The 27,886-nt window shown below is 43.4% G+C and overlaps 1 protein-coding gene and 1 non-coding gene across 2 annotated transcripts; one reads left to right on the top strand and one right to left on the bottom strand.

The window, feature by feature from the left end:
- On the bottom strand, positions 1–27,645 carry TIGAR (TP53 induced glycolysis regulatory phosphatase). Its single transcript, XM_027093110.1, has 6 exons — positions 27,465–27,645; positions 19,177–19,214; positions 15,554–15,675; positions 6,340–6,417; positions 2,927–3,037; positions 1–2,031 (listed from the first exon to the last, which is right to left on the bottom strand). Exons 1-6 carry the CDS (start codon positions 27,635–27,637, stop codon positions 1,603–1,605), a joined length of 951 nt encoding a protein of 316 aa, XP_026948911.1. The 5' UTR covers positions 27,638–27,645; the 3' UTR covers positions 1–1,602.
- On the top strand, positions 6,475–6,547 carry TRNAG-UCC (transfer RNA glycine (anticodon UCC)). The gene has a single exon. It is a non-coding gene; the product is annotated as a tRNA-Gly (tRNA).
- Positions 27,646–27,886: the final 241 nt, after the last annotated feature.

The raw sequence follows: 27,886 nt of genomic DNA, 5'->3' as shown, positions 1-27,886 counted from the left end.
TAAAGAAATAAAAGGTACTACATTTATTTTGTACGATACAGTGGTTACAAGTAACCAGATCTATCTATACATACCAATATAGAGCCCCAAGATATATGTAATAAGTGAGAATACAGAATACAGACAGCTTGATATTTTGTATCAAGACCAGAAACACCAGAACAATACCATTGTTCCCTTATGACACTAGGTGGCCACGTGAAGGACGGATGGGTATATGGACTCGCGGTGCTGGCTGTCTCTGTAGAGAACAGGAGGGAACAGGACAGCAACAGCTGCTTAAAGGAACTTGGCTTACATCGCAATGTGTTATTTCTTTTTTTAAAAAAAAGCGGGGGGGAATATTACTTCTGGATGGCAGGGATGTGGACGTTTATTATCTGTCCTTTTTGGTTACTTTCCAACTTTTCGTCTGCAGTGAACTTCCTCTGCGCTCAGCCACATGCTCTGCTCCAGCACTGGCACGAGCACTGGCAGCGCTGGACACACTAAGGACAGCAGGATCCTGAACTTGAAATATGACTACACGTGATTTTAGCCTTAACTGACAGCCTCAGTCCTACCCTCTGTGAGCTGAGACTCACAGCATTCATCAACATGATCATTTAAAAGCAAACTGCATGGAAAACACGTTCTCCATTTACATGAGGGCCTCAGAGCGACCCATCTTTGGTACAGAATTAAGGTAACCAAACTCCCTTTTCTCCAGTGCCATCTGGTGGAAAAGAGAGGAAACCTCATCTGTACCTTCCACAAAAAAAACCACGGTTCTTCTCAGTGAAGCCCCTCTTTTATTCTGGGGCTACTGTGAAGCAACCGTTTACTTTCTTCAGTGCCACCTTCAAACTAAATTCTTCAGCCTACAGCTTAGATAAGAAAGATCTGCTCTTTCCTCTTCCTCCGCTCAGATTCCTTCTTTAAAAATTCTGTAATCAGATGATGCTTCTTCCTCACGAGACCGTTCTGCAACCACAATCCACATTCATCTGCATCTCAAACCCTCCAGAGTAAACAATTCCAACAGCTGATTTCTGTATTAATCATTTAGTGTCGTTTGCTTTTACATGAACTATGACGGCAAGCATTTCTCCTTTAAAGGACTTTTTGAATATAACATGTTTTCACACAAATATGGAGTGGAAATTACAAATAGTTCCCTCTTCCAAGGACTGGATGAGACAGTAAAAAAGAAAACATACAGTGTCTTACCAAGAGCCAATAAAACATGCCAGATTTTTCAGACATTAAAGAAAAATACCAAAAAAACCAGGACATTAATGAAGCAAAAAAAACGACAGTAACAGGATTATTACTCCCCCAGTTTGCAATACTGAGTTCCTTCATCCATTTACAATCCAGAGATGTCACTGCAGGGCGGTAAGACTACCCTGGAAAATTCCAACCGTACTCACAAAGAAGAAGTCAATTCTCAATGGTTTTCCATTAGTGTTTCATGTGGCTCTGATTCCACCCGAGCTTTATAACCTGCTCTAACGGACAGCTTTTTAACTGTTCCCAAGCCTGCATTAGCAGAGAGTGGAAATAACGTCAAAGGCCCCCCTCAGAGGTTCACATTTGTTAGCTTTCGATGCAGATTTAAATTTAGTGAACTCTGGTCACCCCGGTCAGGTGGCCCTGGAGGTTCACACACACACACTGCGTGGTTGGTTTCACTTCTCCTTTCTCACAGTTTATGATAAAGACACTCATCCCTGTATTGGGGCTGACTGATGTGAGTTCGGACCTGCTCAGGGTCACCGGGAAGGAACACTTAAGGTCGGTCAGGAAATAATCCAACAGGCTTCTCATGTAGGCGCCGTGACTCACAACTAAGACACTGGCCACTAACCCTGGAGCGCCGCTGTCCGAATTAAACGTGGAGGTACAGTTTTTCCCTAAAGGAAATATCTCTGCCAAAGAACTTTCCAGACAGTCGCTCGGGGCTTCTTGGGAAAACTGTTCATTCTGACCTGCTTCTTTCAGGATCAGCTGACAAAGAAATTCAAAGAAGTCTTTTCCACGCATCTTCACCTACAAGGAAAGAAAAAAAAAGGTGAAATAAAGTGACATTAATGACTGTTTTAAGACGTAAACGGAACTGAGTTTTTCTACACGTCAGCGTCCGTGACTACGGAAGCAGATGAAACGCTGTGTTTCTATTCGTTCAACCAGTACTTCCACAGACACTGGTAAGCGCGCGCCCACCTTATTTCTGGACCCATGAAAGCATTTTGGGAACAAAGGTGAGTAAGATACAATGACTAATTCCTGACTTCAAAGCACTCGGAGTCTAGCTGGGGAAATCTACACGCAAACAGAAGCCCATAAAATAGCGGGAAACTAGGAATACCTAGGAAGCTGCATCGGGCACTTCCGTTCAATTAGAACAACGAGGATAAGAAGCCTTCCCTCACTAAACTGATACAAAGTCTTTACAAGAAATTTATGAAAATTAAAAATGGTGGGGGGGAAATCACCAATAACACAATCAAAAGCAGAACACTCCAGAGCAACGCAAGCAGGGCTACAACGTCACTTAGAGCTGCAGGCGCAGGAGAGGCCTGCTGGTCTGCCACCCAAGTTGTTGGGTTTTGCCCACCATCCCGCTGACCAGCACCATGCCTGCTTCACCGACTCCACTGCCACTGCGAAGGCTACTCTGCTCCCCTTTCAAGTTTTCTTAACAGACCCATCTAATAACCCATTTCCTCAAATCCATTATCGGTAATGACTTAATAAACGAGAAAGACAGGACAGCTTAGAAGGGGAAAAAATGGTATGATGCAGAGTTGTTTTGTGAACCAAACAACTTCCAAACTGCTTAGCTACAATTCAGAAACATCTTGCTTACGCGACGAGTCAAGATTGCAGCTACTTTGACGTCGGCACGCTCACGGACGCGGCGACTTTCCCCAGGGCTACGTACCTGGTCCAAGGTCTCTCCTCCAGGCGGTGTGAACACAGGGCACTCCTGCCCAGCTGCTTTGGCCATGGCCCTTAGCTCACTCAGCGGCGAGCCTTCTGCAACCCCATATTTCTGCAATGGTCCAACAGACAAAAAGGCCTCAAAGGAATTTGCAATACAACAACTAAGTACATGTTTATGGCAAATTCAGAACAATCATTCTGGGGATGAGCTTAGATTTCTTTGGCTTACTTTTAGCCTGTCTCCTCGGAGAAAATGCAAACCCAGATCCATGTGACTTCAAAGCTCATTCGCTTTTTAGATTCATAAAAATTGAGTCTCAGCAAAGGACACGCTAGTCACAAAGGAAATGCAAATGGCCAATAAACGTGGGAAATCTACCTCACTAGGAATCCAGAGAGTGAAAACTAAAATGACACCTTTCGTAAGTTATTAAATCAGAAGACCACAGAGATCACTAACAGCCAGTGTTGATGTGGGAAAAACTCTCTCCTAGATCATTCATGCGAGTATGAATTGGCACAGATTTTCTGGAAGGAAATGTAGCAAGACATACAAAAGTCTTTTTAAAAAGTACACACTCAGCAATTCCGTTTCTAGGAAATGTATGAGATATGTGTGTGAAGGATCAACTACGAAGATGTTTATACTTTAACATTATTTACATCAGTGGAAAATCTAGTCACAGCCTAGATGTCCTAAACTAGGTCAGTAGTAGCTTGGTCACACACATGACGCAATAGCAATATCTTAAGAATACAGAGTCATTAATTATGTGATCATATTGATGTGCATTTATGGGCACTGAAAAACACAGTACGTGAGACAAGCCAGTTAAAAAGCAATGCACAGAGTAGGATTTCATTTCGAAAAACATATACACAAACAGACAGATAAAAACAGACAAGAAGGAAAAAGTCAGGAGCACACATACCAAAATATTCAGTGTTTGTTGTGTGGGAGAAATTTTAATTGTATTTTTTTCCAAAGTGTTCTTAGTTTTAATTCCCTACAATGACAATGGATTACTTGCATAAGAAAATACTGAAAGAGACAAATCGTCACTTAGGGTTTGCACTGATGATGCCAACAGATTCTAACACCACCATCAGATAAGAAATCCAATAGCGAAATATTACTTTTTAATAAGAATACATGCACACTTTACCAGCTGCTCTTCCCATCTTCAAGCCCAATTTCTTACACTCTTAATTATATCTGGAGCAACCTATTACAAAGAGGGCCACTAAAAGCCATCAGTTGCTTTGTTTTCACAGGAATGGAAGCATCCTTTGTTGAATACTCCAAACGCTTTGCTGGGGCAGTTAGGAGGAGAGGACAGGCGGCTGCACAGCTCCCACCCTTGCTGAGACCGCAGGGTGGTGGGGATACCAAGTAACTGCAAGTGGAAAAGTGCCGAGATGGAGAGAGACTGACAGATACGGCAGGGATGTCTAATCTGGACTCGGGAAACCACCGAGGGCCATAGTCTCTGGCGAGTGGAAGCTGGCCAGGCCTGGGAGCAAGCATTCCAGGGAGAATGGAGGACAGATGCAGAGGTTCACTGAGCACAGGGTGTTCGGGAAGAGGCTGAGAAGCGAGTGACCAGCGGCCCAGAGCACGGACTCCAGGCCCAGAGGCCTCAGTGTGAATCTGAACTCTGCCACGAATGAGCTCTGGGACCCTGGGCCTGGACTTGACCTCCATGTGCCTCGGTTTCTGCTTCTGTAAAACGGGGGTTAAGAAATGAGGTTTTTACATCTTCCCGGCACCGGGGTTCTTGTGAAGATCAACAAACCCGCAGCTCTTGGAACAGTGGTGGGATGTGGTGAGCGCAGCGCCAATGCCCACTCATGTGACCGCTAAACCCAGGCACCGAGCACCCGGCAAGGGGCAGGAGGCAACAGATCAGACCCCGCAGCTCCCAAGAGCCAGGTCAGAGTTATGACAACTCCTGAGGGTAGAAGAGAAGCAGTGAACCCGCTTATACAGGGGTGTGGCAACCGAATTCTGCCAAGATTACCCTGGCTGCAGCGTGCAGACCAGACTGGGAAAGCAGGAGACCCGCTGTCCCAGCGCCCCAGGCGACAGGACGCCGAGCGGCAGCAGGAGGGCGGCGGGGGGCTCGCAGTGACCCAGGCGCCAGGATGCCGAGCAGGAGGGCGGCGGGGGGCTCGCAGAGACATGAAGCATTCAGGAACTTCTCAGAGGCTGAGCGGACGAGACGAGGACAGGATGCGCAGTGCGAGAGACGGTGAAGAGCCGGCAGGAGGGTTTCAGCCACTGCGTGAAGCAGGGCCACGTGGAGAATGGGGCGCATTCCACTGGCCGGATGCGGCCGCGGGGCAGCTGAGCCACAGGCGGCTCGGTGTGTGTGTGCAGCTCAGGGAAGAGCCATGGACTGAAATCACTGCAGAGGATGAAGTTACTCAGGAGAGAGCACGGATGGAGAAGGGACGGCCCAGCCGATGACAGCGCTTTCTCCTTCACGTGATGGCGGGCCCTGGGCAGCGTTCCACTGAACTCGGGACATTTTCTTCTTAATCTATTCAGATTTAGTTTTGGGGATAGGTGTATTTTTCGTTTTGTTTTGGTCGCACTTTATTTTATTTTTTTGGCCACAAAGCGCGGCTTGCGGGATCTTAGCTCCTCGACCAGGGATTGCACCCGCGCCCTCAGTGGTCAAAGTGTGGAATCCTAACCACTTGACCGCCAGGGAGCTCCCAGGACATTTTTCTTTAACAACGTTCGAGCACTGGCTCCTGGGCACACAGTGAGCCTTTCCAGGGACAGTTTATTCTGGAGCTCTAGCCTATACGCTGAACTATAACAGTGAACACATGCAAGTTATGAAAAGCAGTTCTTTGAAGATGCCCTGGCCATTCTGTTACATTTCCCTCCAGGGGTAGAGGAAATCACAGGGCTGGCAGGACAGCAACCAGCTTACACGTTAGTATTATAGAGTGCACTAAAAACACTGCTCGAGGAGGAGACGTGGGGCCAAATCTCAGATCTGAAATTGCCGTCTTTTAGCTAAATCACAGTTTCAGGAAGATTCATTTCTGGTAAAGTACATAAAGTTGGCATAAAGAAGTCTATTCGTGCTTGTAATTATGGGGTAGGATTAGGAGACTGGGAAGAGAACTTTTCACCTTTAACTTTAAACTCTTCTGTACTAAGTTCTCACAAGTATGCCTTGCTTTTATAATTTAAGATGCCTCTTTCCTATGATTTTAATGATCAAAAAAGACACTATTTATGAGAGTAAGTAACAGTACTGCCACACAGTAGATTCTTCACGTAATAGCTGATATCACATCCCTAGCAGGTAGGCATTTCATTTCTAGCCATGGGATAAACTGAGTTGGTTTATTGATAATTTATGGTAAAAGAACAATATGTAAGTTACTTACCCTTTCTCGAAGTCTTGAATCATACTTTACTGTCATATCTTTGCAAAATTTGCTCTTCTCCAAAATTCCATGCACGGTCTGCAAATCAAAAGACAACTATCTCTTTTCTCATAAAAATAATCATTCTTGGGGAATTCCCTGGTGGTCCAGTGGTTAGGACTCTGCACTTCCACTGCAGGGGGCCTGGGTTCGATCCCTGGTCGGGGAACTGAGATCCCACAAGCTGCACACGCAGCCAAAAAAAAATATCATTCTGGGAGTGTTCAGGATGGTAGCAGAGGAGGTCACTGAACTCACCTCCTCCCAAGGACAAAGAAAACCCCATAAGGCTAACAGCAGATTTTCCAGTAGAAACCTTACAGGCCAGAAGGGAGTGGCGTAACATATTCAAAGTGCTGAGAATTCCAACTAAGAAGCTTTTCTCTACCCAGCAAGGTTATTCAGAATTTAAGAAGAGATCAAGAGTTTCCCAGAAACAAAAGCTAAAGGAGTTCATCACCACTAAACCAACCCTAGAAAGAAAGAAATATTAACGGGGGAATGCCCTGGTGGTTCAGTGGTTAAGAATCCACCTGCCAATGCAGGGGACATGGGTTTGAGCCCTGGTCCAGGAAGATCCCACATGCCCCGGAGCAGCTGAGCCCGTGCGCCACAACTACCGAGCCTACATTCTAGAGCCTGCGAGCCATGACTACTGAGCCCACGCGCCTAGAGCCCGTGCTCTGCAACAAGAGAAGCCACCGCAGTGAGAAGCCCGTACACCACAATGAAGAGTAGCCCCCGCTCGCCTCAACTAGAGAAAGGCCGCCCACAGCAGCAAAGACCCAACGCAGCCAAAAATAAATAAATAATTAAATTTATTTATTTTTAAAAAAAAAAGAAATATTACGGGGACTTCTTTAAGCTGAAAAGAAATGGCACTAATTAATAATAAGAAAACATATGAAAGCAAAAATCTCACTGGAAAAGGTAAATATATAATAAAGGCAGTAGATCAATCACTTGATGAAGATAAAAGACAAAAGCAGTAAAGTTACAATAATCAGCTAAGGGACGCATAAAACAAGAAGATGTAAAATGTGTCATAAAAGGTACAAAACATGGCAGGGAGGACTAAAAAGCTAGTTTTGGAATATGTTCAAATTTAAGTTGCTACCAACTTAAAACAGGCTACTACTTATATAGGATGTCATATGTGAACCTCACAGTAACCACAAAGAAGAATTTACACTAAATACACAAAAGAAAATGAAAAAGGAATCTAAACATAACGTTAGGGAAAACCACCAAACCACAACGGAAGAGAGAAAGAGAAGAAAGGAGCAGAGAGAAACTACAGAAATAGCCAGAAAACAATGAACAAAATGGCAATAAGTACATACCTCTCAATAATTACTTGAAAGGTAACTCAACTAAATATGCCAATCAAAGATACAGAGTGGCTGAACAGATTAAAAAAAGAGCCATTTGTGGGCTGCCTACAAGTGACTCACTTCAGAACAAAGGACACACACAGACTGTAAAAAGATGGGAAAAGATATTCCATGCAAACAGGAATGAAAAGAAAGCTGGAGTGGCTACACTCATATCAGACAAAGTAGACTTTAAAACAAAGATTGTAATAAAAGACAAAGAGAGCATTACATGATAAAGGGGTCAATCTAGCAAGAAGATATAATTTTATAAATGTATATGCACCCAACAGAGGAGCACCAAGATTAAAGCAAATATTAATGGACTTAAAGAGAGAAACTGAGAGCAATACAATAATAGCAGGGGACTTTAGCACCCCACTTACACAAATAGGTAGGTCATCCAGACAAAAAATCAGTAAGTAACATCAGTCTTAAATAATGGATTTAATAGATAAAAACAGAACACTCCATCCAAAAGCAGCAAAATATTCTTAAATGCACATGGAACATTCTCCAGGACAGATCACACATTAGGTCACAAAACAAGTCTCAATACATTCAGGAATACTGAAATCATAACAAGCACCTTCTCTGACCACAACTGTACGAAACCAGAAATCAAGCACAAGGGAAAAAAACCCAGGAAAAACCACAAAAATGTGGAGGTGAAACAACATGCTACTGAACAACCAATGGATCATCGAAGAAATCAAAGGAGAAATCAAAAAATACCTAGAGACAAATGAAAACAGAAATACGACATACCAAAATCTATGGGATGCGGCAAAAAACAGTTCTGACAGAAGTTCACAGCAATACAGGTCTACCTTATGAAATAAGAAAAAGCCCAAATGATCTAACTTTACACCTAAAGGAACTAGGGAAAAAAAAGAACAAAGCCCAAAGTTAATAGACAAAAGGAAATAATAGAGATCAGAGTGGAAATAATAAAATAGAGACCAAAAATAATAGGAAAAATATCAAGGAAAATAAGGGCTGGTTCTTTGAGAAGATAAACAAAATCGACAAACCTATAGCTAGACTAACCAAGAAAAAAGAGAGGACCCAAATAAATAAAATCAGAGATGAAAGAGGAGAGGTTCCAACTGATAACACAGAAATACGAAGGACTGTAAGAGACTACTACAAACAATTATATGCCAACAGATTGAACAACCTAGAAGAAATGGATAAATTCCTAGAAATTTCAATGATTTTAAGACTAAATCATGAAGAAATAAAATATATGAATAGACTGATTACTAGTAAGGAGACTGAATCAGTAATCTAAAATCTTCCAACAAAAAAAAGCCCAGGACCAGATGGCTTCACTAACCACCTGGAACGCTACAAAACATTCAAAGATTTAATACCTAACCTTCTTGAAATCTTCCCCAAAACTGAAGAGGAGGGAGATCTTCCAAACACATTTTATAAACCCAGAATTACCCTGACACCAAAACCAGACAAGGACATCACAGAAAGAACTATGGCCAGTATCCCTGATGAACGTAAGATGCAAAAATCCTCAACAAGACATCAGCAAACCGAATCCAACAATACATTAAAAGGACCATAAACCATGATCAAGTGGGATTTATTCCAGGGATGCAAGGATGGTTCAACATATGCAAGCAACTAACATGGTACACCACATTAACTGAAGGATAAAAATCACATGATCATTTCAATAGATGCAGAAAAAGGATTTGACAAAATTCAACACCCATTTATGATTAAAAAAAAAAACTCTCAACCAAGTGGGTATAGAGGGAACATACCTCAACATAATAAAGGCTATATATGACAAGGCCACAGCTAGCATCATACTCAATGGTGAAAAACTGAAAGCTTTTCCTCCAAGATCAGGAACAAGACAAGGATGCCCACCATCACACTTTTATTCAATATAGTTTTGGAAGTCCTAGTCACAGCAATTAGGAAAGAAAGAGAAATTAAGAAAATAGTCCCATTTACAGCTGCATCAACAAGAATAAAATACCTAGGAATAAATTTAACCATGGAGGTGAAACCTGTACACTGAACACTATGACACTGATGAAAAAAACTGAAGATACAAATAAATGGAAAGATATTCTGTGTTCATGGATTGGAAGAACTAATATTGTTAAAATGCCCATACTACCCAAAGCAATCTAGATTTGATGCAATCCCTATCAAAATTCCAGTGGCAATATTTCACAGAACTAGAACAAATGATTCTAAAATTTGTACAGAATCTCATAAGATCCCAAATAGCCAAAGCAATCTTAAGAAAGAACAAAGCTAGAGGAATCATGCCTCCTGATTTCAAACTATACTATAAAGCTACAGTAATCAAAACAGTATGGTACTGTCATAAAAACAGACACATAGATAAATGGAATAGAATAGACAGCCCAAAAATAAACCCACGTATACATGGACAATTAATTTACAACAAAGGAGCAAAGAACATACAATGGAGGAAGGACCGTCTCTTCAGCAAATGGTGTTAGGAAAACCAAGCGGCTACATGCAAAAGAAGAGACTACACCACTATCTTACACCCTACACAAAAGTTAACCCCAAATAGATTAAAGACTTGAATGTAAGGTCTGAAACCATAAAGGTCCTAGAAGAAAACACAGGCAGTAGTAACTTCACTGGCATTAGTATTTGCAATGTTTTTGTAGATCTGACTCTAAAGACAAGGGAGCAAAAATAAACAAGTGGGACTATATTAAGCTAAAAAGCTTCTGCATAGCAAAGGAAACCATCATCAAAATGAGAAAGCAACCTATTGAATGACAGAAGATAACTGCAAATCATATATCTAAGGGATTAATATCCAAAATATACAGTTGATCCTTGACTATGGGTTTGAACTGCACAGGTCCATGTACCCATGGATTTTTAAAAATACATACTACAGTACTACACGATCCTCAGATGTGGAACTGTGGATACAAAGGGCTAACTGCAAAGTTATATGCAGATTTTTGACTGCAAGGAGGGTGGGGGCCCCTAAGCCACACATTGTTCAAGGGCCAACTGTATAAAGAATGCACATCAGTCAACTACAACAGAAACCCAAACAAGCCCGTTAAAAAATGGGAGGGCATCTGATTAGACATTTTCCAAAGACACACAGATGGCCAATAAGTACATGAAAAGATGTTCAACATCACTATTGTGGAAATGCAAATTAAAACTACATGAGCTATCACCTCACACCTGCTGGAATGGCTATCATCACAAAGACAAGAGATAAGAAACCCTGGAGAGAAAAAGGAACACTTGTGCACTGTTGGACTGTAAATTGGTGTAGCCACTATGGAAAACAGTACGGAGAGTCCTCAAAAAATTAAGAATAAAACTACCATATCACCCAGCTATTCCACTTCTGAGTTTTTGTTTTTGTTTTTTTTTTTGGTCGTGACATGTGGTTTGCAGGATTCTCAGTTCCCTGACCAGGGATTGAACCTGGGCCATGGCAGTGAAAGCCCGGAATCCTAACCACTAGGCCACCAAGGAACTCCCCCACCTCTGAATATTTATCCAAAGAACACAAAAACACTAATTTGAAAAGCTATATATGCCCTTATGTTCATTGCAGCATTATTTGCAATAGCCAAGATATGGAAACCACCGAAGTGTCCACTGATAAATGAATGGATAAAGAAGATGTGGTAGGACTTCCTGGGTGGCACAGTGGTTAAGAATCCGCCTGCCAATGCAGGGGACACAGGCTCAATCCCTGGTCCAGGAAGATCCCACATGCCGCGGACCAACTAAGACCATGTGCCGCAACTACTGAGCCTGAGCTCTAGAGCCCGCGAGCCACAACTACGGAAGCCTGTGTGCCTAGAGCCCGTGGTCCGCAACAAGAGTAGCCCCCGCTCACCACAACTAAAGAAAACCAGGGTGCAGCAACAAAGACCCAACGCAGCCAATCAATCAATCAATCAATCAATAAATGGCTTGTTCATAAATAACATTTTATTAGAACTCAGCCATTTATGTATCATTTACGGCTGCTTTCACAGTACAACGGCAGAGTTCACAATTGTGACACAGACCATACAACCCACAAAACTTAAAAATTTAACTAACTAGCCCTTTACAGAAAAAGGTTCTAGTTCATTAGTTCTCCATTCAGGTGTGTCTAAATTGGTTTTAAACCCATCCACTGAATATTAATTTCAGTTATCTTTTCAGTTCTAGAATTTGCATTTGGTTCTTGTTTTATAATTTCCAGTTCTCTGCTGAAATTCTCCATGTCATTTTTATCTGTGCATTCAATGATTATTTTAAAGGCTACATCTGATAACTCCAGATACCAGATAACTCCTGTGGCTCTTTCTGCTGCTTTTGCTCATTTTTGTTCATGTTTCCTTCTCTCATTGTGTACCTGGTTACTCTGTCAAGAGACAGTGTATTTGCAAAACGGTAGAAATCATTAAAGTCCATAGTCTGCCTTGTTTTTTAACTCCCTTCCAAAAATCAGACACTGTTTTACATCGTCAATATTTGTTTATATTTACCTATACCTGTAACAATTTCTTTTGCTCACTATTCTTTTCTGAATCTCAGACATCTCTTCTGGAATTTCTTTCCTTCTTCAATTATCCTCTGAAAGTTTCTTTCTAGCTTGTTTGTCTGAAATGTCTTCACGTATTCTCTAGAAAATGTTTTGCTGGTATAAAACTCTAATCTTTATTCTCTCTCAGCACATCAAATTATTGTTGATATTCACACATTTGTTGATGGTCTAATACTGGTCTTTAATGGATAATGTTTTTTCCTTCATAGTCTTTGGAGTTTTGCAATATTGCTGTAAGTGTAGATGTGTGGGTTTCTTTCTTTAATTCTGACCAGGATTTGTTTATACTTTCTGGATCGGATACTTTGCTATCTTTCAATAATTCTGTAGTTTATTAACTGTGACCTCTTCGCATATTGCCTCTTTCCCATTCTCTCTGATACTTCCTCTCGAAAGACGACAGACCTTCTCATCACATCCTTCTGTCTTAGTCTTATTTTTAACCTATTTTATCACACTGCGCTACACTTCAGTTGCTATCTTACATTTATCTATAAGCAAATGACCATTTCAGCTACATCTAGTCTATACTTTAGTACAGCCACTGAGGTTTTCATTTTTGGATAAACTTTTTCCATATTTTAAGTCAATTTTATTGAAGTATATTTCAAGTGTACAGGTCACCGAGCTGTGACAGATCTAAGTACCGCCAAAATCAAGGCAGAGAAGAAGTCCATCAGCCGAAATGATTCCTCCGTGCCCTTGCCAGCCAATGCCTCCCACTCCTGGCCCCCGGCCCGCACTACCTGCTTTATGTGTTCTAGAGTCTCATGTAAATGGAATCACACAGTCTGCACTCTTCCACATCTGCCTTCTTTTGCTCAGATACTGTTCTGGGGACTCCTCTGTGCTGCTGATGAGGTGTATTCCACTGTATGAATATACCATGTTCATTTTATCCATTCACCTACTGATCAACACACGGGTCGTTTCCACTCTCTGCCCATCACATTAAACAGTTGTGTACAGGTCTTTGTGTGGACATATGTTCTTACTTCTCTGGGATAGACTTCTGGGATTGAAACTGCTGGATCACAGTTAGTGTGTGTTCAACTTTCAAGCCGTTTTCCAGAGCAGGCGTTCCGTTTTACATCCTCACCAGCAACGCCTTGAGTTCCGGCTGCTCCACATCCTTTATCTTGCTAATTTTAGCCACGCACACGTTGTGTAACGGTATCTTGCTGTGGTTTTAATGTGCGTTTCTGTCGCGATCAGTTATGCTGAGCACCTTCTCATCTGTTTACTGGCTTTCCCCGTATCTCACTTTGTAAAGTGCCCGGTCAAATTCAAACCTTTTGCCTATTTGTCTAATTACCGAGTTGGAAGAATCTTACATATTTATACAGCTAAGAGATATATATTGACATATGTGTCAGATATATACACATATATTACATACATGTAACACACGTCTACAATTTTCTCCCAATCTGTGTCTTGTTTATACTTTGTCCCAAGATGCCTTTATAAAGATCTTCCCCGTCTCCTTATAGAATTTTCATAGATTTAGCTTTTAGATTTGTTCTACGAACACCTGCAAGTTAGTTTTTGTGGACTGTGTGAGGTAAGAGTCACATGTCATGCTCTCCTGCTTGGATGGTCCACTGTTTCAACACCCTTTATTGAAAAGACCAAAAAAAAAAAAAAAAAAAGAAAAGACCATCGTTTCAACCACGGAATTACCTTGGCACCTGTGTCAAAAGCCAACTGACCAAAAAGACTAAACGAAAACAACTGACCATATAAGTGTGGGTCCCTCAACTTGTGCCTGAAAGAAAAAGTCTTTATTTTGCCTTAATTTTTGAAAGTATTTTCACTGGGTATGTATTTGGAGATTTTTGAGTCATTATTTCCTCAAAATCCGTCTTTTTACTTTCATACTCACCCTCGCCCTTCTCCCCACTTCCCTTCTGAGACTTCAACTACACGTACATTGCACTGCTTGATACTGTCCTCCACGTCACTGAGACTCTTCACTTTCCCTTCTTAGTCTTTTTTCTTTCCACAGTTAATTTTGGAATGTTCAGTTTCCACGTCTTCATGTTCACTGACGTCTTCTTCTACAGTGTAACCTACAGTTAATCCCACCCTATGAAATTTTCATTTCAGAATACTGCATTTTTCACCTGTAGAAGATGAAATTTGGTTCTGCTGTCTCCTACTTCTCACCTCATGCTCCTCTGAGGACAGTTTAGCCTCACCATTAAGGTGTAATATGCTCTCTGTATCCAGCAAAGCCTCCCCTTGCGCTGGTGGGAATTCTGACTCCGCACCCTGTGTGAGCCCCAGGAACTGAGTGGATGACCGCCACCCGCCAGGGACCTTTGCCCTCCCGCCCGAAGCCGTGTTTTCTGCCCTCGTGCAGTTTCAGCCACACGTGTGCAGATTAACCAACCGTCCAACAAAGAATCACGGGGATCCCTACACATGTCTATAGAGTTTTCTCTGTGCAGCTCTCTCTCCAGCACTCTTCCCCACAAATTTTACTTACTTAAACTCCCCAAATTCCAAGCTCTGTCCCCTCAATTACTGAGACCACTGTTCTCTATTTGGCTTCTTCTGCCAGAGTCTGGGAATTGCTTCAGCTGGAAAACCAGGACGATCAAGGGCTCACCTGTTTTGTTTCACTTCATTCGGGGATCGCAGCCCACGCTGCCTGGAGTCCAATGTCTGAAAACAGTTGCTTCACAGATTTTGTCCTGTTTTCTAGTTGTTTATGGGGGGAGGCTACATTCCAACCCTGTTATTCCCCCATGGTTGCCACAAAAGTCTCCTTCCACCGACCTTTTAGAAGTTGATTTGGTTCTTTCTTAAACCTCTGGGATCATTTTTATAGTAATCTGTTCCTCAATGATATTTCACACGTCTTTTATTTCTTTAGAGTAACACAGTTGTTTTTCAAACTGTATCTGGATTCTAAAATCTGACGTCTCTGTGGTGTTTCCACTGGCTCTCTCTCACGACACCTTCTTTGCCTTTTTATAGGCCTTTTGTTAGACATTTTCCCCAAGCTACTCTAACTTAAAAATTACCACAATAAAACAAAGCACAGAAGTAAAATGAAGGGAAAAGAAGTAAGTTCTGTCAGGGAGAGGAGGGCTGGGGATGACGTCTCGTGTGAGTTAGTTCCCTGCGGACTCTGGCAGCAAATGTTTCAAGGTCACGACTGCTGAGACTTTTGACTCGTCAGCCTCAACCTTGACTCTAAGCTCACCTGCTTTGTCCTCATGAGGTCGCTGGAGAAAACGTGAGTAAACTTCACGTTATTAAGAAATATACCAGCAGCAGCTGCTTGTTTAAATCCAGTTTCTGAAAGAGGCTCATCTATTCCTTGTCCTGTGGTATTAAGAGAAAGAAGAGTAACATTCAAATATATATACATATATATGGGATGCAATAAAAATCACACCTAAGAGAATATACAGAGCATTTATCTATACTTTATTAAAAGATTTCCTTGGGTACTTTTCCACATAACTTTTCAGAGAACTGAAAGCAAGCAAAATTCAGCTAGGATCCTGGAAAAGCTCTTCTGTATCTCCCAGAAGAATGTGTGTCTGGCGAGAACTGGGTAATGAGGAGGCTGCCCCGAGCTCTCCCCCCACATCGCCCATCACTTCACCACGTGTTTTATTAATGCTGCCCCCCAACCTCTCGTTTTCAGCTCAGCTGCTGCATTTGGGTAGTCGGATCATCACCTAGAAAAGTTTTCCTTCTTTATCTCCACTGTTTGAATTCAGGAACGTTCAGTATTGCAAGTCATTCTCAATAAACGGTGACAAGTCTTCTACTAATTTAGAGCAAGCAACAGGTCGGCCAATGACTCAACACACAGGAAAATAATCTGTCATGAATGAGAGTTGGCAGAAACAACAAGTAACAGATTTGGAACCACTAATACGTCAGACGTGTAAATCAGCAGAGACTATAAACAGAGTCACAAAAATAAGCGACAACAAGCGATCAAAAACCAGACAGCTTTCCAAAAGAACCAGACAGGTCTTTTAACAGCGAAAAATGGAATTGCTGAGGAGGGGAAAAAAACATCCCTCAGTGGATAAAAGGAGATTCATTAAGCTGAGAAGCTTCACGAGCCCAAAGGCAGGGCTGAAGCTGGCCCCTGGCACAGACACGAGGAGACGGAGAAGCGCAGATGTGTCAGAGACGTGGAGCAAGGACGAGGATTCCTGAGCACAGCCAGTGGGAACTCCAGAAAGACAAGAGAGAAAATGGAGAACAGAAGTGAGGGAACACATAAAACTACAGATGAAGGAAACACAGTGTACACCAAGAAGGATAAATTACTAAAAAAAAAAAAAAGTACCTTCCTAGATTTAGTAAGAGAAACTGCAGAATACCAAAATAAAACACAAAGACTTTAAAAGCAGTTACAGAGAAAGACAGATACCCACGGTGGGACACCATTTGGATGAGACAAGACTTCTGAAGCCAAAAAGCAGCAGATGAAAAGCTCCCGGGAGCCAAGAGAACTGAGTCTAGAACTGTCTGGACTAAAAAAGATCGAGGAGAATAAAAACAGTATCGTCTGGAATAGAATCAGTTGAAACCATCTTTACCACAAATTGATTTGCACAAGAGGACTTTTCAAAAAAGATGTTGCAGGAATGAAGGTCTGAGACGCAAAAGAAATGGTGAGGAGAGAAACTGGCAACTACAGATGTCAATCTAAACAAACACCAGGTAACAAATTAAATCATAATGCCTACACTGCATGGTTAAAAAAGGACAGGACCGAGATACTGAACAGCAGCACACACTTTGTATTTTTTCAGGAGAGATGATATTTCTCTTACACCTTGTTAGGCACAAATGGTAAAGGTATAAAGGCAACCATCAAAAGGATAGAGATGGCTTAGTTTGAGGCCAGTAGGGAAAGTAAGAGTGGGCTGGATAAAGAGAAGAAAAGGAAAAGCAGGCACCTAAGAAGTAAAGGTGAGTGAGAAGGAAAGGACTAGATAAAGAAGGGAGAAAAGAACCACAAAGGAAAAGTCCAAACACACCAGAAACCAGAGTCAATGTGGACAGACCACTCTCACCAGTTAACAGAAAGACCATATTTCTTTTTTTTTTTTTTAAAGAATCAGAATCAGCTGCCTACCCTTTACAAGGTAACACTTAGGACATCAGTACACAGCAAGGCTGAACGGAAAGGGACAGGAAGATCTATACCGGGCAAATCCCAACCCCAAACAGCCGGAGTTGCCATGTCACTCTCAGACATGCAGACTTTATGACAACAGTCTTAGTAAGGATTGTGAAGATCACTATAAACAATCAGCGTTCCCATTCACCACGAAGACAGAGCAATTTTAAAACCTGTATGTGCCTAATAAATTAGCCTCTAGCTGCATAAAAGCAAAACACATAAAGCACAAGTTGACAGAACTTCAGGCATTAAAGGATGAGCTGGCCATCACAGCGGGAAATTCAACGTATCTCACTCATAAACTGACGCTTAGCTCATACAGGCAAATGAGTAAATTTACAAAATTAGTAAAGTATGGAAGATTTGAACAACAAAATCAAGGTCAAGTATTTGATACAGAACTCCACACCCAACAATTAGAAAACAGATTTTTTTCTCAAACACACAGTAGTAGGTTTATAAAAACTGACCATGCTAACCAATTTCAAAGACGTACTATCAAATAAACCATATTGTCAGAACACAAAGCAATTACAGTGGAAGCCAATCACAAAAGATGAAGAACAAAACCAAAAAGCCCATTCATTTGGAAATTTAAAAAACAGTTCTACATAACTCATGGGTCAATGAAGAAATCATAACGGAAATTTAAGATACTTGGTGCTGAATACTTACCAGATTACTACAAATCAAAACTGCAGGTATGTGACAAAAAAATGGTACTTAGAAACATATAAGGCTTGAGGGTTTTAAAAAAAATAAAAAGGAGGCTATAACTTAAAGAACTAAGCATCTAACTTCCAAAGTTAGGAAAACACAAAACAGACCTAAAAAACAGGTGTGAACATGAAAATTTTATTCATGTTTTACCGTCAGCTTCGAATGAAATAAGACCAAGGAGCAGGGCCCACGGACAAGCGGTACTGTACGTGAGCCCAGAGGATGCTCTGGGTGGGGCCCAGGTCAATGGGAAATAGAGGTGCGTTTAATTATCAGACTGATTTCCAGAAGAGGGAGGCAAGCACACAGGGTATGAAAATCAGCTTCTGCAAACCCCAGATGTCCCTAACCCAAAAATATACAACTAAGTGCTTGTATAATCCCAGCAGAGAAATAGCATGTCTAGCTGAAAGATATTCTTTAAAAGTCAGGCCAGCTGGATCACAGGGAGATTAAAAGATCTGAACCCAAATTAACAGAACAAGGCAGGGGGCAGAGGAGAGTCTATTCCGAATAAAGTAACAACCCCATGTGAGAACAGGAATTCTCTTTTTAAACCATTTCTTTGTTACTACTAAAAATAATATAAGTATCTTAGCAGAAAAATACCATTAACACCAGCCAGTAAATTTTTTGTTTCCAAATATGAAATCATTTAAAATCCTGGCAGATACATTTTAAGACAACTAGACTCAATATAACTCCTTAATCAGCTTTGAAGCTGCCCACGAACAACTTGGAGCACTGTTCTTTACATCTAATTCACTCAAGAGACTCTTGGTTACCATCTGCTCTGATCGTATTTCTGTGACCATGATGATTTAATTCCGTAATCCCAGTTCACAGTCCAGAGCAGCCCCCGGTCCACCCTACCCCACCGGATCTGATTAACCCATATTTCACATTAATACTAACAGAGAGAGCTAAAATAAGAGTCAGAGCATACCAACCTTGAAGGATTTTCTCCTTGTTAAGTCTTGTTTCTCCACTAAAACAGGGAGGGAAAAAAGCCTTTATTACCAAATTAGGTTATTTTTGAAATGAGGAAAAAAAAATCAGCAATGAAAGGTAATGATACTTGTAAAGACAGCATATTGTACATACGTCAGAATCTAACCTGTAAAGATAAAATGTATTCTAAACTACTGTCTGCAATCATCTATTCTATGTGCCTAATCGATAAGCTAAAAATTTCAAATTGCCCCAAATTCAAATGTATAGATCAACAATCTTAAGTGAACTAAAGGTAGAAAATGCTATTTTAAAAGTAGTATATGTATGTATAAAAAATTTTTGTTAAATAATCTTCTTAAATATGTTGATCAAAACTACTCCCACAGGCATCGGGACCAAAGCACAACAGCTGGTCCATCCGTCCATCCGCTGCGCTGAGCGGACAGGCGCGAGGGACGGAGAGCGGAGCGCAGACCCGCAGACTCCGGCCCTGCCTCCTCGGTCCTGGAGCTGCTCAAAGCTGCTCCACTTTGCAACACCAAGGAATTACAAAAGCAAACCCAACCCACTCTGAAGCAACCCAGAGAGCGACGGGGGGAAGTGGTGCCCCAAAGCAACCGGATTGAGGCTGGAGGGGGAAGGGGAGGGTGAGGGCACCTGGACCAGACCAGACAACAGAGTGCAGGTGGGAGCTGGCGTGTGCTGTGCGCACACTGGACAGAAAACTGGAAACGGTGGGGGGAAACACCCCACAGGCCTCTTCAGATCGAGTTATCGCCTCATCTGGAATCAACTGTCCCCACAGCCCACGTCCACACCCTTTCATGTCGGCGAGAGGTGAAAATCCGTGAGGGGAAACCTCGCTGCCATCTTTCGGGCCCAGGAGCAAGACTGCTTGGCGCTACACTCACCTGCTGGGTTAAGCTCAATGCCTCAGCTTCCTCATCTGTAAAATGGGGATAATAGACGGTCCCAACCTCACAAGATTCTCGGGATGATTGGATGAACACAGGTAAAGCACCCAGAACACTGCTTGGCTATAGGAAGCACTCAGTAGCTGTATTTATAAGCCATTTTTGGACAGACTATATAGATATCCAAGACTTAATGCATTTTTAATCTTTTAAAAATTATGAAACAAATAGTAAATAACATAATGATAAAGCCAGCAGGCACGTAACACCACCCACGTTAACAGATCACTGCCGGCCTCCAGGACCCCGTCCCTGTCCACCACGATGTCCTCCCTCCCCAGTGGATGCGTGCCAGGACTTTTGCCCGCTCCGGTGCTCACCCTTCCTCTTCGCTTTCCTGCCCACGTGCAGCATAGATTAGTTTGCCTGTTGTTGAACTTTACAGTGACTTGCTTCTTACTCTACGTGGTTTTCTGTGTTGCTTCTTTTGTTCAACATTTTGGGAGATACACCAGCGTTGCTGAGTGTGGCCGCACTCGATTCTCGTTTTTACTGTGTAAACTTCACTGTAAGGATTTACTACGATGTAGTACATGGTCCACTGTGATAGACACCTAGACTGTTTCCAGTTCCGGGCTACACTGCCATGAACGTGTTTGTTCAGAGCGCAGCAGACTCTCTAGGGCAGTGGTTCTCAAAAGCATGGTCCCTGGACTTGCATCACTGGCAATGCCTGGAAATGCAGTGTCTCAGGCCCCACCTGCCCCCAGACACACTGACTCAGGAGCTCTGAGGTGGCGGCCAGCAGAGTCTATTTTAATAAACCCGCCAAGCGATGCTGATGCGTGCTCATGTCTGAGATCCACTCAAGGACTGGTAAGCAAGTCTTTCCGTGAACCAAGTTTTGTTGGCATACAGTCATACCCATACGTTTATTTATTGTTTATGACTGTTTTCACACTCTAATGGTGGAAATGATCAGTTCAGACAGACCATGTGGCCTGCAAATCCTGAACTATTCACTCTCAGGGGTCTGCTGACCCCTGCCGAGGGACCCGTGCCTAGCACTAGAACTGCGGGGCCACGGCGCATCCAGCTTTATTCGATAAGGCCAAGTGGTCATACCAGTCGCAACCCCTCTGCAGCGTTCCACATCCTCACTATAATGTGACAGCTTTCAATTTGTGCCAAGACGGAACCTGAACAGTTTACCTCACCTTGACTTTAATTGGTGTTTCCCTGATTACCATGAAGGCTCATCACTCCTGCTTTGTTTTTTACGTGAAGCAGTAGTTTAAAAAGAAAAATATCTCGCGTGGGACTGACTCACTCAGATCCAGAAAGGAATGCCACCAGACCTTGGTCGTGATCACAAACTCGCGTCTCTGCCCCTCGTTTATACCTTGCCCCTCGTTTATAAAAACAGGGGTTTTTCAACCTCGCCTACAGCACAGGTTCTCAAACTTGAGTGTGTCTCAGAATCCCCTAGGGGTCTTATTAAAACAGAGACCGCTGGACCTGGCCAAAGTGTTCTCATTCTTCAAGACCCAACACAGCCAGATAACTCCTTGAAGTAGCTTTCCCTCTCCAGCACCGTTCCCTACCGCCCCATCCCCTTTAACTACCCCAACTCTGCACTCGCATTTTTCCCGGCACTACTGTAGTTAGTTACCTTCTGTACTTCGCTAGTTAACTTTTGTAGTCATGCATCTATCCTGGCCCCAGTTCCTTAAAAGGCACGGCCAGAGGCTGCATCACCCTAACATGCCTGGTCCCTGGAGAAAATCCTGGGAAATAACAGAAGCTCAGTGTACATGCTCTCTGGATGGAGGGTCATCTGGAAATATCCACCAAAATGACAAGTCTGTTTACCCTTTGATTCAGCAGCCCTGTTACTGGAAATGCTTGCATTCATCTAGATTTAAAAGAATATTTGCTACAGTATATTTCTAACAGCGAAAGATGGTAAATAACCTAAATTCCCTTTAGCAGGGAACCCGTTACTTTAACAAATAAACAGTGGGATATCTACCTGATGGAATTCGATGCGGCTGTGTCTGCGGGAGAGTGATTTACGTAAAGACATGGAAAAATCACCAAGACATATTCAGCAGAAAAAGCAAAGGCACAGAATAATATACACAGACTGCTACCTTTTTAGAAAGGCAGGACAGGGCTTCCCTGGTGGCGCAGTGGTTAAGAATCCGCCTGCCAATGCAGGGGACACGGGTTCGAGCCCTGGTCCGGGAAGATGCCACATGCCGTGGAGCAACTAAGCCCGTGTGCCACAACTACTGAGCCTGTGCTCTAGGGCCCGCGAGCCACAACTACTGAGCCCTTGTGCCACAACTACTGAAGCCTGCGTGCCTAGAGCCCGTGCTCTGCAACAAGAGAAGCCACCGCAAAGAGAAGCCCGAGCACTGCGACGAAGACCCAACAGAGCCAAAAATAATTTTTAAAAAAAGAAAGAAAGAAGGAAAGAACAAGAAAGGCAGGACACAAGAGTAAACGTTTGCATCTGCACGAGAGATGCCGGGAGGACGCAGAGGCTGTGGTCACCTGCAGGGGGAGAGGACAGAAAACTCAGGAGAACTGTTCTGATTTCTAAACGTGTGGATGTAGTGGCTTAAAAAATATACGACAAGTGAGTGAAATTACACAGCACTACTAGCCACTCACTTGCCAGTATTATCATTCTTGAGGTGAGTATTAATAAAAGATGTCTTGCAGCATTCCAAAACCCATTCAGAATCGTATGAAATGGATAAGAAAGAGATTAAGCTCTGCGGTTCAGATGAACAAAGCACCCAGGGAAGTGATGGGGAAGGCACTGCTTCTCATACAGAAAACAGTTCCCAAACACTGGATCCACTTCCTGTCTGTCTCAGCCTCACAGTCTTGCCGAGACCAAGAATAAAAGGGCTGTACTTCACTTCTGTACGAGTGACGTCCTCTTTAGACAATGGCTTTGTAACCAATTCAATGACCAGCAAAATTCGAATAACGCCTCCCTGGCCCCCAATCCCATATTTACTTTTATACGGGAACCTCAGAAGGTTTTGCCCACTTACTGCGGATCACAAGCTCTCTTGCTCATTGCACAAATTTAAAATCAAGGGTGAGAAGAAATTTAATAATTACGCTGGACCAGGTCTTTACAAATCACACAAATGATTTGCCAAGATGATAACTTTCTGTATGCTTACTGAAAAGGTAGCTCAAGATTTTAACTTAATCCCAATAGCTGATTTGATCACGGATTCAGAAGAACACATTATATCATCAAAATGTCATCCTGTTAAAAAACAGAATCCCAGTACTTTGATGATTTGTAACAGTACTGCCCCAGCATCTCACCAATTCCAGCAAAAGGAGAAAAAATAGCTGTAATATAATAAAAGATTTCCTCTAGCTATAAGTCAGTAGAGACTGCTGCAGGCATTAGTGCATTATTAGTAATCACTGCTGTCCTACTGGGCATTGTTTGCTTTCAAACCACTTTATAAACATTATAGTGTAAGAATCTAGAAAGAGAATTTTTTTTCCAAAAATGTGCACAAATATTTAGTTTTACAGCTTTTATCAGCTTTTTCGAGAGGTCTGTACAAATGCTTGAAGCCACTGTTTAGTTTGTTTGGGGAGTGGGAGAGGAAAGTGGGTGGCTAAAATAGGTTTACCATGAAGCGACTTCCCTAACCGAAGCTCGGGTTGTGGCAGTGGCGGGGAAGGCAGGGGGAGTGGAAAGGTCAGAGGAGTGTATTTTAAAGGAGTCAGGAATAACAGCACTGATTCTCAAAACCTGCAGTGTGACTCACTTCCAAGACGGACGCCCGACTCTGCGAGAACACAAACACTTAGGCCAGGAAGTCACGTCTGTGACCGGCCGTCTAAAGGCCCACAGATATGCACCATTTATTTTGTGGATAATCATGCTCTTCTCCCCTTAAAAAGACATGTTATTTTGTTAGTTCTGGTTTGTATTCTACAGCGTTTCTCTAGAAATCATATAGAAAGCTTAATTTCCCAATCACGTCCTTTTTAATAATTCAAATTCCACGGACCAGGACTCGGTTTGCTGCAGCAGAGACAAATCATGGGAAGTCAGTATATATTTGGGGCAAGTTTTCAAAATAGATATGCTTTGGTGGACACAGGAATGGAGTGTACTCACCTGATATTTAATCATGCATATACAGCTTCATCCTAATTCCTCCACACCAGTTAATTCATTTGAAAATGGATTAATAATTTGAAAACATAGAAGATTTCAAGCACTAGTAACATGGAGAGTTTCACCAGATGGTCTGGGGGCAAAAATGTAAAATACTCAATTCATGATATATTTTTGTCTATATGTAGATTAGGCCTAGTTGCATAGGTTCTCCCAGTTAATCAACTCTACTCCCAGAAAACAAATATCACAGTAACATAACGATTACATGCATCTTGATAGAAGTTGACAGATGATCCAATATTCATCTGGCCTCTGCTTTATTAACAAACAGAACAATGACTAGCATTCATGAAGACTAAGTGCCGACAGAGGCAGAGTAAGAAAAACCAATCAGTTTTGCTGTCAATACCTACACTGATTCATCATCTTTTTTCGAAGCACAGGCTCCGGACGCGCAGGCTCAGCGGCCATGGCTCACGGGCCCAGCCGCTCCGTGCCATGTAGGATCCTCCCGGACCGGGGTACGAACCCGTGTCCCCTGCATCGGCAGGCGGACCCCCAACCACTGCGCCACCAGGGAAGCCCCATGATTCATCATCTTTAAGTAGTTAAAAGTAAAGGAAATTTACTTTGTAAAAATGTTTAAAGAGCTAGCTAAAAATGGAAGTGAAATGGGATGGTTTTGCAGGCAACCAACTGCAAACTCCTACAAAGAACCTTTCAAGGGAACTAGGGCCTTCCATGTGCCGTGTGGGTGATGGCAGTGCCGACCTGCATATACTGGGGTTTTCAACCATGCTGCTCTAACGCCACCAGACGCTACAGCTCAATCAGACTAGTAGACTTGAAGTTTGAAAGGTGGGGTATTCTGTTCCAAAAATGATACAACTGGTAACTCTCCCTTTCAAGTATGATGATGAAGACCAACACACAGATGGTAACAGCACAGATTCATAAAGGATTTGACTGAACTTAAAGAAACTGCATTTAAAAAGTTTTCTTGCATTATCCAAAAATTATCCAACTCTTAAACACACTGAGTTGCAAAGCGTTTGACAGAGTCAGGTAAGAGACAACTCAAGGTAAATTCCCACTATTTTGCTCAATGATTCAATCTTGCTGATTCCAGTAAGAGTCATTACATTGAACTCTGGTGATCAATCAAGTTTGAAACTGTTTCTTTTCCTGAAAGAATCATCCATTTTTAGCTTTGAGAACTCTGAAGGAGAAAACTAACCCTATCAATTATTTCAGCACTTCCTTTGCACTTTCCCATGAATAAAACAGAGCAAAGTAAACTATTCTTACCACTCTTCATGGTTATATCACAGGAAATAAAAAGTAGCCTCTGAAATGGCCGATGATATTTAAGCAACCTACAAACACTAAGTTTCAACTCTGTAAAATTGGAGGCCGAAGGGCACAGTATATGGTTAAGAGGATGGGCCGCAGGTCTGCTGCCTTGGTATAAAGGCCACCACCCCAACGTGTCATGTGACTATAAGCAAGTCACATGCCCTCCGTTTCTGTTTCCTCACCGGCAAATTGAGAAGCCAGTCTTTACCTCACCAGACTGTTGTCAGAATTTAATTACAACAGTGCCTGGCACATACTAATTTATTAAGACTTATGTTTACATTAATTCCTCATAGGAATTCTATGATGAATCCATTTTAAAAATCAAGCCCTTTTTAAGAAGCAGGGAGGGGATAAAATCCGCACTCATGTAACTATTGTTTATTAAGAAACTGAATAGGGATCATCTTGTTTTTCAAGGGGTGGTTTTGCCCAGATTTTCTACGACTTCTGAGTGGCAATTACACGCCAGGCACTGCGTCAAGGCATCCAGAAACTTCAGAGGAAAATGAGGGCAATCAAGACACTAATCCCTGTTCTGCTACTGACTAGCTGGATGACCTTAAGAAGGTCACACGACAGTCATAAAGCCTTCTAAAAATGGAGAGAGGTGGGGCGGAAAGAGAGGAGCTCGATTTCTAGCTCAGTCATTAAAATCCTGTGAATCCTAACGGAACAACTTCAGATGGTTGCCAAGATAATCTTCCTATAAAGTAAAAACAGGACCAAAGACGATAGCAGCTAAAGTCAGCTTGGCAAGGTTAGACCATATTGCTGTTCTCCACAAGCTCCACGATGTCAAAAACGGCATCTTAGTTCCCTTTAACCCTTAGTACGGGCTGACACACAGCACCCGCTCAGAATGCTGGTCCCATTAACACACAAATTGGAGGACTCACTGCATCTGTATCAGAGCTGTCCTTACAGAAACAAAAGTTAGTTAATTCTCAGATATATTTCTCCCCCTCCACTGTGCTGTACGCTTCACCTTTCTGACATTTCATTATCACACTAACCCAGCGAAGTGGGTCCTATCACTAACGCCATTTTATAAATCAGGAAACTGAGGTCGTAGAGATTAAGCCGGTAAAAGGAAGCCCAGGTTACAAGGCTCCTAGCTGGAGCCCAGATTCTAACCTACGTCGATCTTTCTCGAAAAATCTGTGCTCCTGACCTCCCTGAATTCCACCTCCCATTAACACCGGGCCAAGAAGAGTCGAGAAGGAAAAAGGAAGAGACGTAAAGACTTGTCAGCATTTAGCTCCCTGTAACGTTATATGATAAACATATTTATTCGGGGCGATGCAGGCGGCTGAGAGCAGGGCGAGGCCCCCTCTCCTCCCCCAGCGACAGAAGATCTGCGGAGAAGAAGCGAATCTCAGACACAAGCCTGGGGGGCCGAGGCGACCGAGGGGACAGGGACGGAGCCGTCGCAGAGCCTGGAGCGGAAACGTCGGCCCCGGACCAGTCACTCTGCAGACCCTGGGGGACCGGCCGGGGGCAAACGCGGGGCCCGGGAGGTGCGGCGACAGGGCTGTCTCTTCAGCTTCAGCTGCCACCCGGAGACGGGGGCCCTTGACACTCACTCCTCCCGACCTCCCTGTCCCCATCGAACGCGGGACCGCTGCCATCTGACACCTGGCTTCCCGCTCGCTCAGCTTCGCTGGGGCAGGAGGGCCGGTAGGGGGTAACTCACAGGAAACACCTAGAAATCGCCAGGCCGAGCCTCGGAGGAGCAAATGGGACGGGCAGGGCGGGGCGGGTGCAGATCTTCGGTCCCCCAGCCCAGCCCGCAACACTCCACGGAGGGGAAGGGGCAGCCCGCGCAGGCCATACTCACTGCCGGACCACTGTCAGAGCGAAGCGCGTCATCCCGCCGGCGCCGGGACAGAGCAAAGCAAAGGCCGCGCACGCCGCCCGAACCGTCTCCCACACTCCGCACAAGGCAACCGGCACTGCGCCCGCCGCACCCCGCAGCTTCCGCACCCCGCCACCGGCCGGCTCCGCTGCCATAGGCCGAGGCGGCCGTCACGTCACTCCAGGACGGCCAATCAGAGAGGCCGGGGGCCGGCAGGTCGCGGAGACTGATGTGCGGCGAGGCCCCGCCCAGGCCCGTGGCGCGTGCGCCCCTACGCGCCGGCCCGTGATTGGTGCGCGGCAGGTGCGGCGGCCCCGCCCCGGACCGGGAGGCGGGGCGTGCCCGGGGAAACCCGGTCCTGTAGGCTACGAACGGCTAAGGGGCCGCCGCTCCGATTGGGGGTT

Source organism: Aethalodelphis obliquidens, unplaced genomic scaffold, assembly GCF_003676395.1.
Source record: "Aethalodelphis obliquidens isolate GAN/ISIS:26980383/991018 unplaced genomic scaffold, ASM367639v1 scaffold83, whole genome shotgun sequence".
NCBI lineage: Eukaryota > Metazoa > Chordata > Mammalia > Artiodactyla > Delphinidae > Aethalodelphis > Aethalodelphis obliquidens.
The sequence above is the reverse complement of the archived record's forward strand: the minus strand, read 5'-3'. Positions and strand labels throughout refer to the sequence as shown.

Bases quoted from the DNA above. Each gene is read 5' to 3' on its own strand.
- TIGAR (XM_027093110.1), bottom strand. From the start codon at position 27,637: ATGGCAGCGGAGCCGGCCGGTGGCGGGGTGCGGAAGCTGCGGGGTGCG. The intron at 19,215-27,464 runs GTGAGTATGGCC...TCCCTGTTTTAG, and splicing joins GCTCTGACAGTGGTCCGGCA to TGGAGAAACAAGACTTAACA. The intron at 15,676-19,176 runs GTTGGTATGCTC...TTAATACCACAG, and splicing joins CAAGGAGAAAATCCTTCAAG to GACAAGGAATAGATGAGCCT.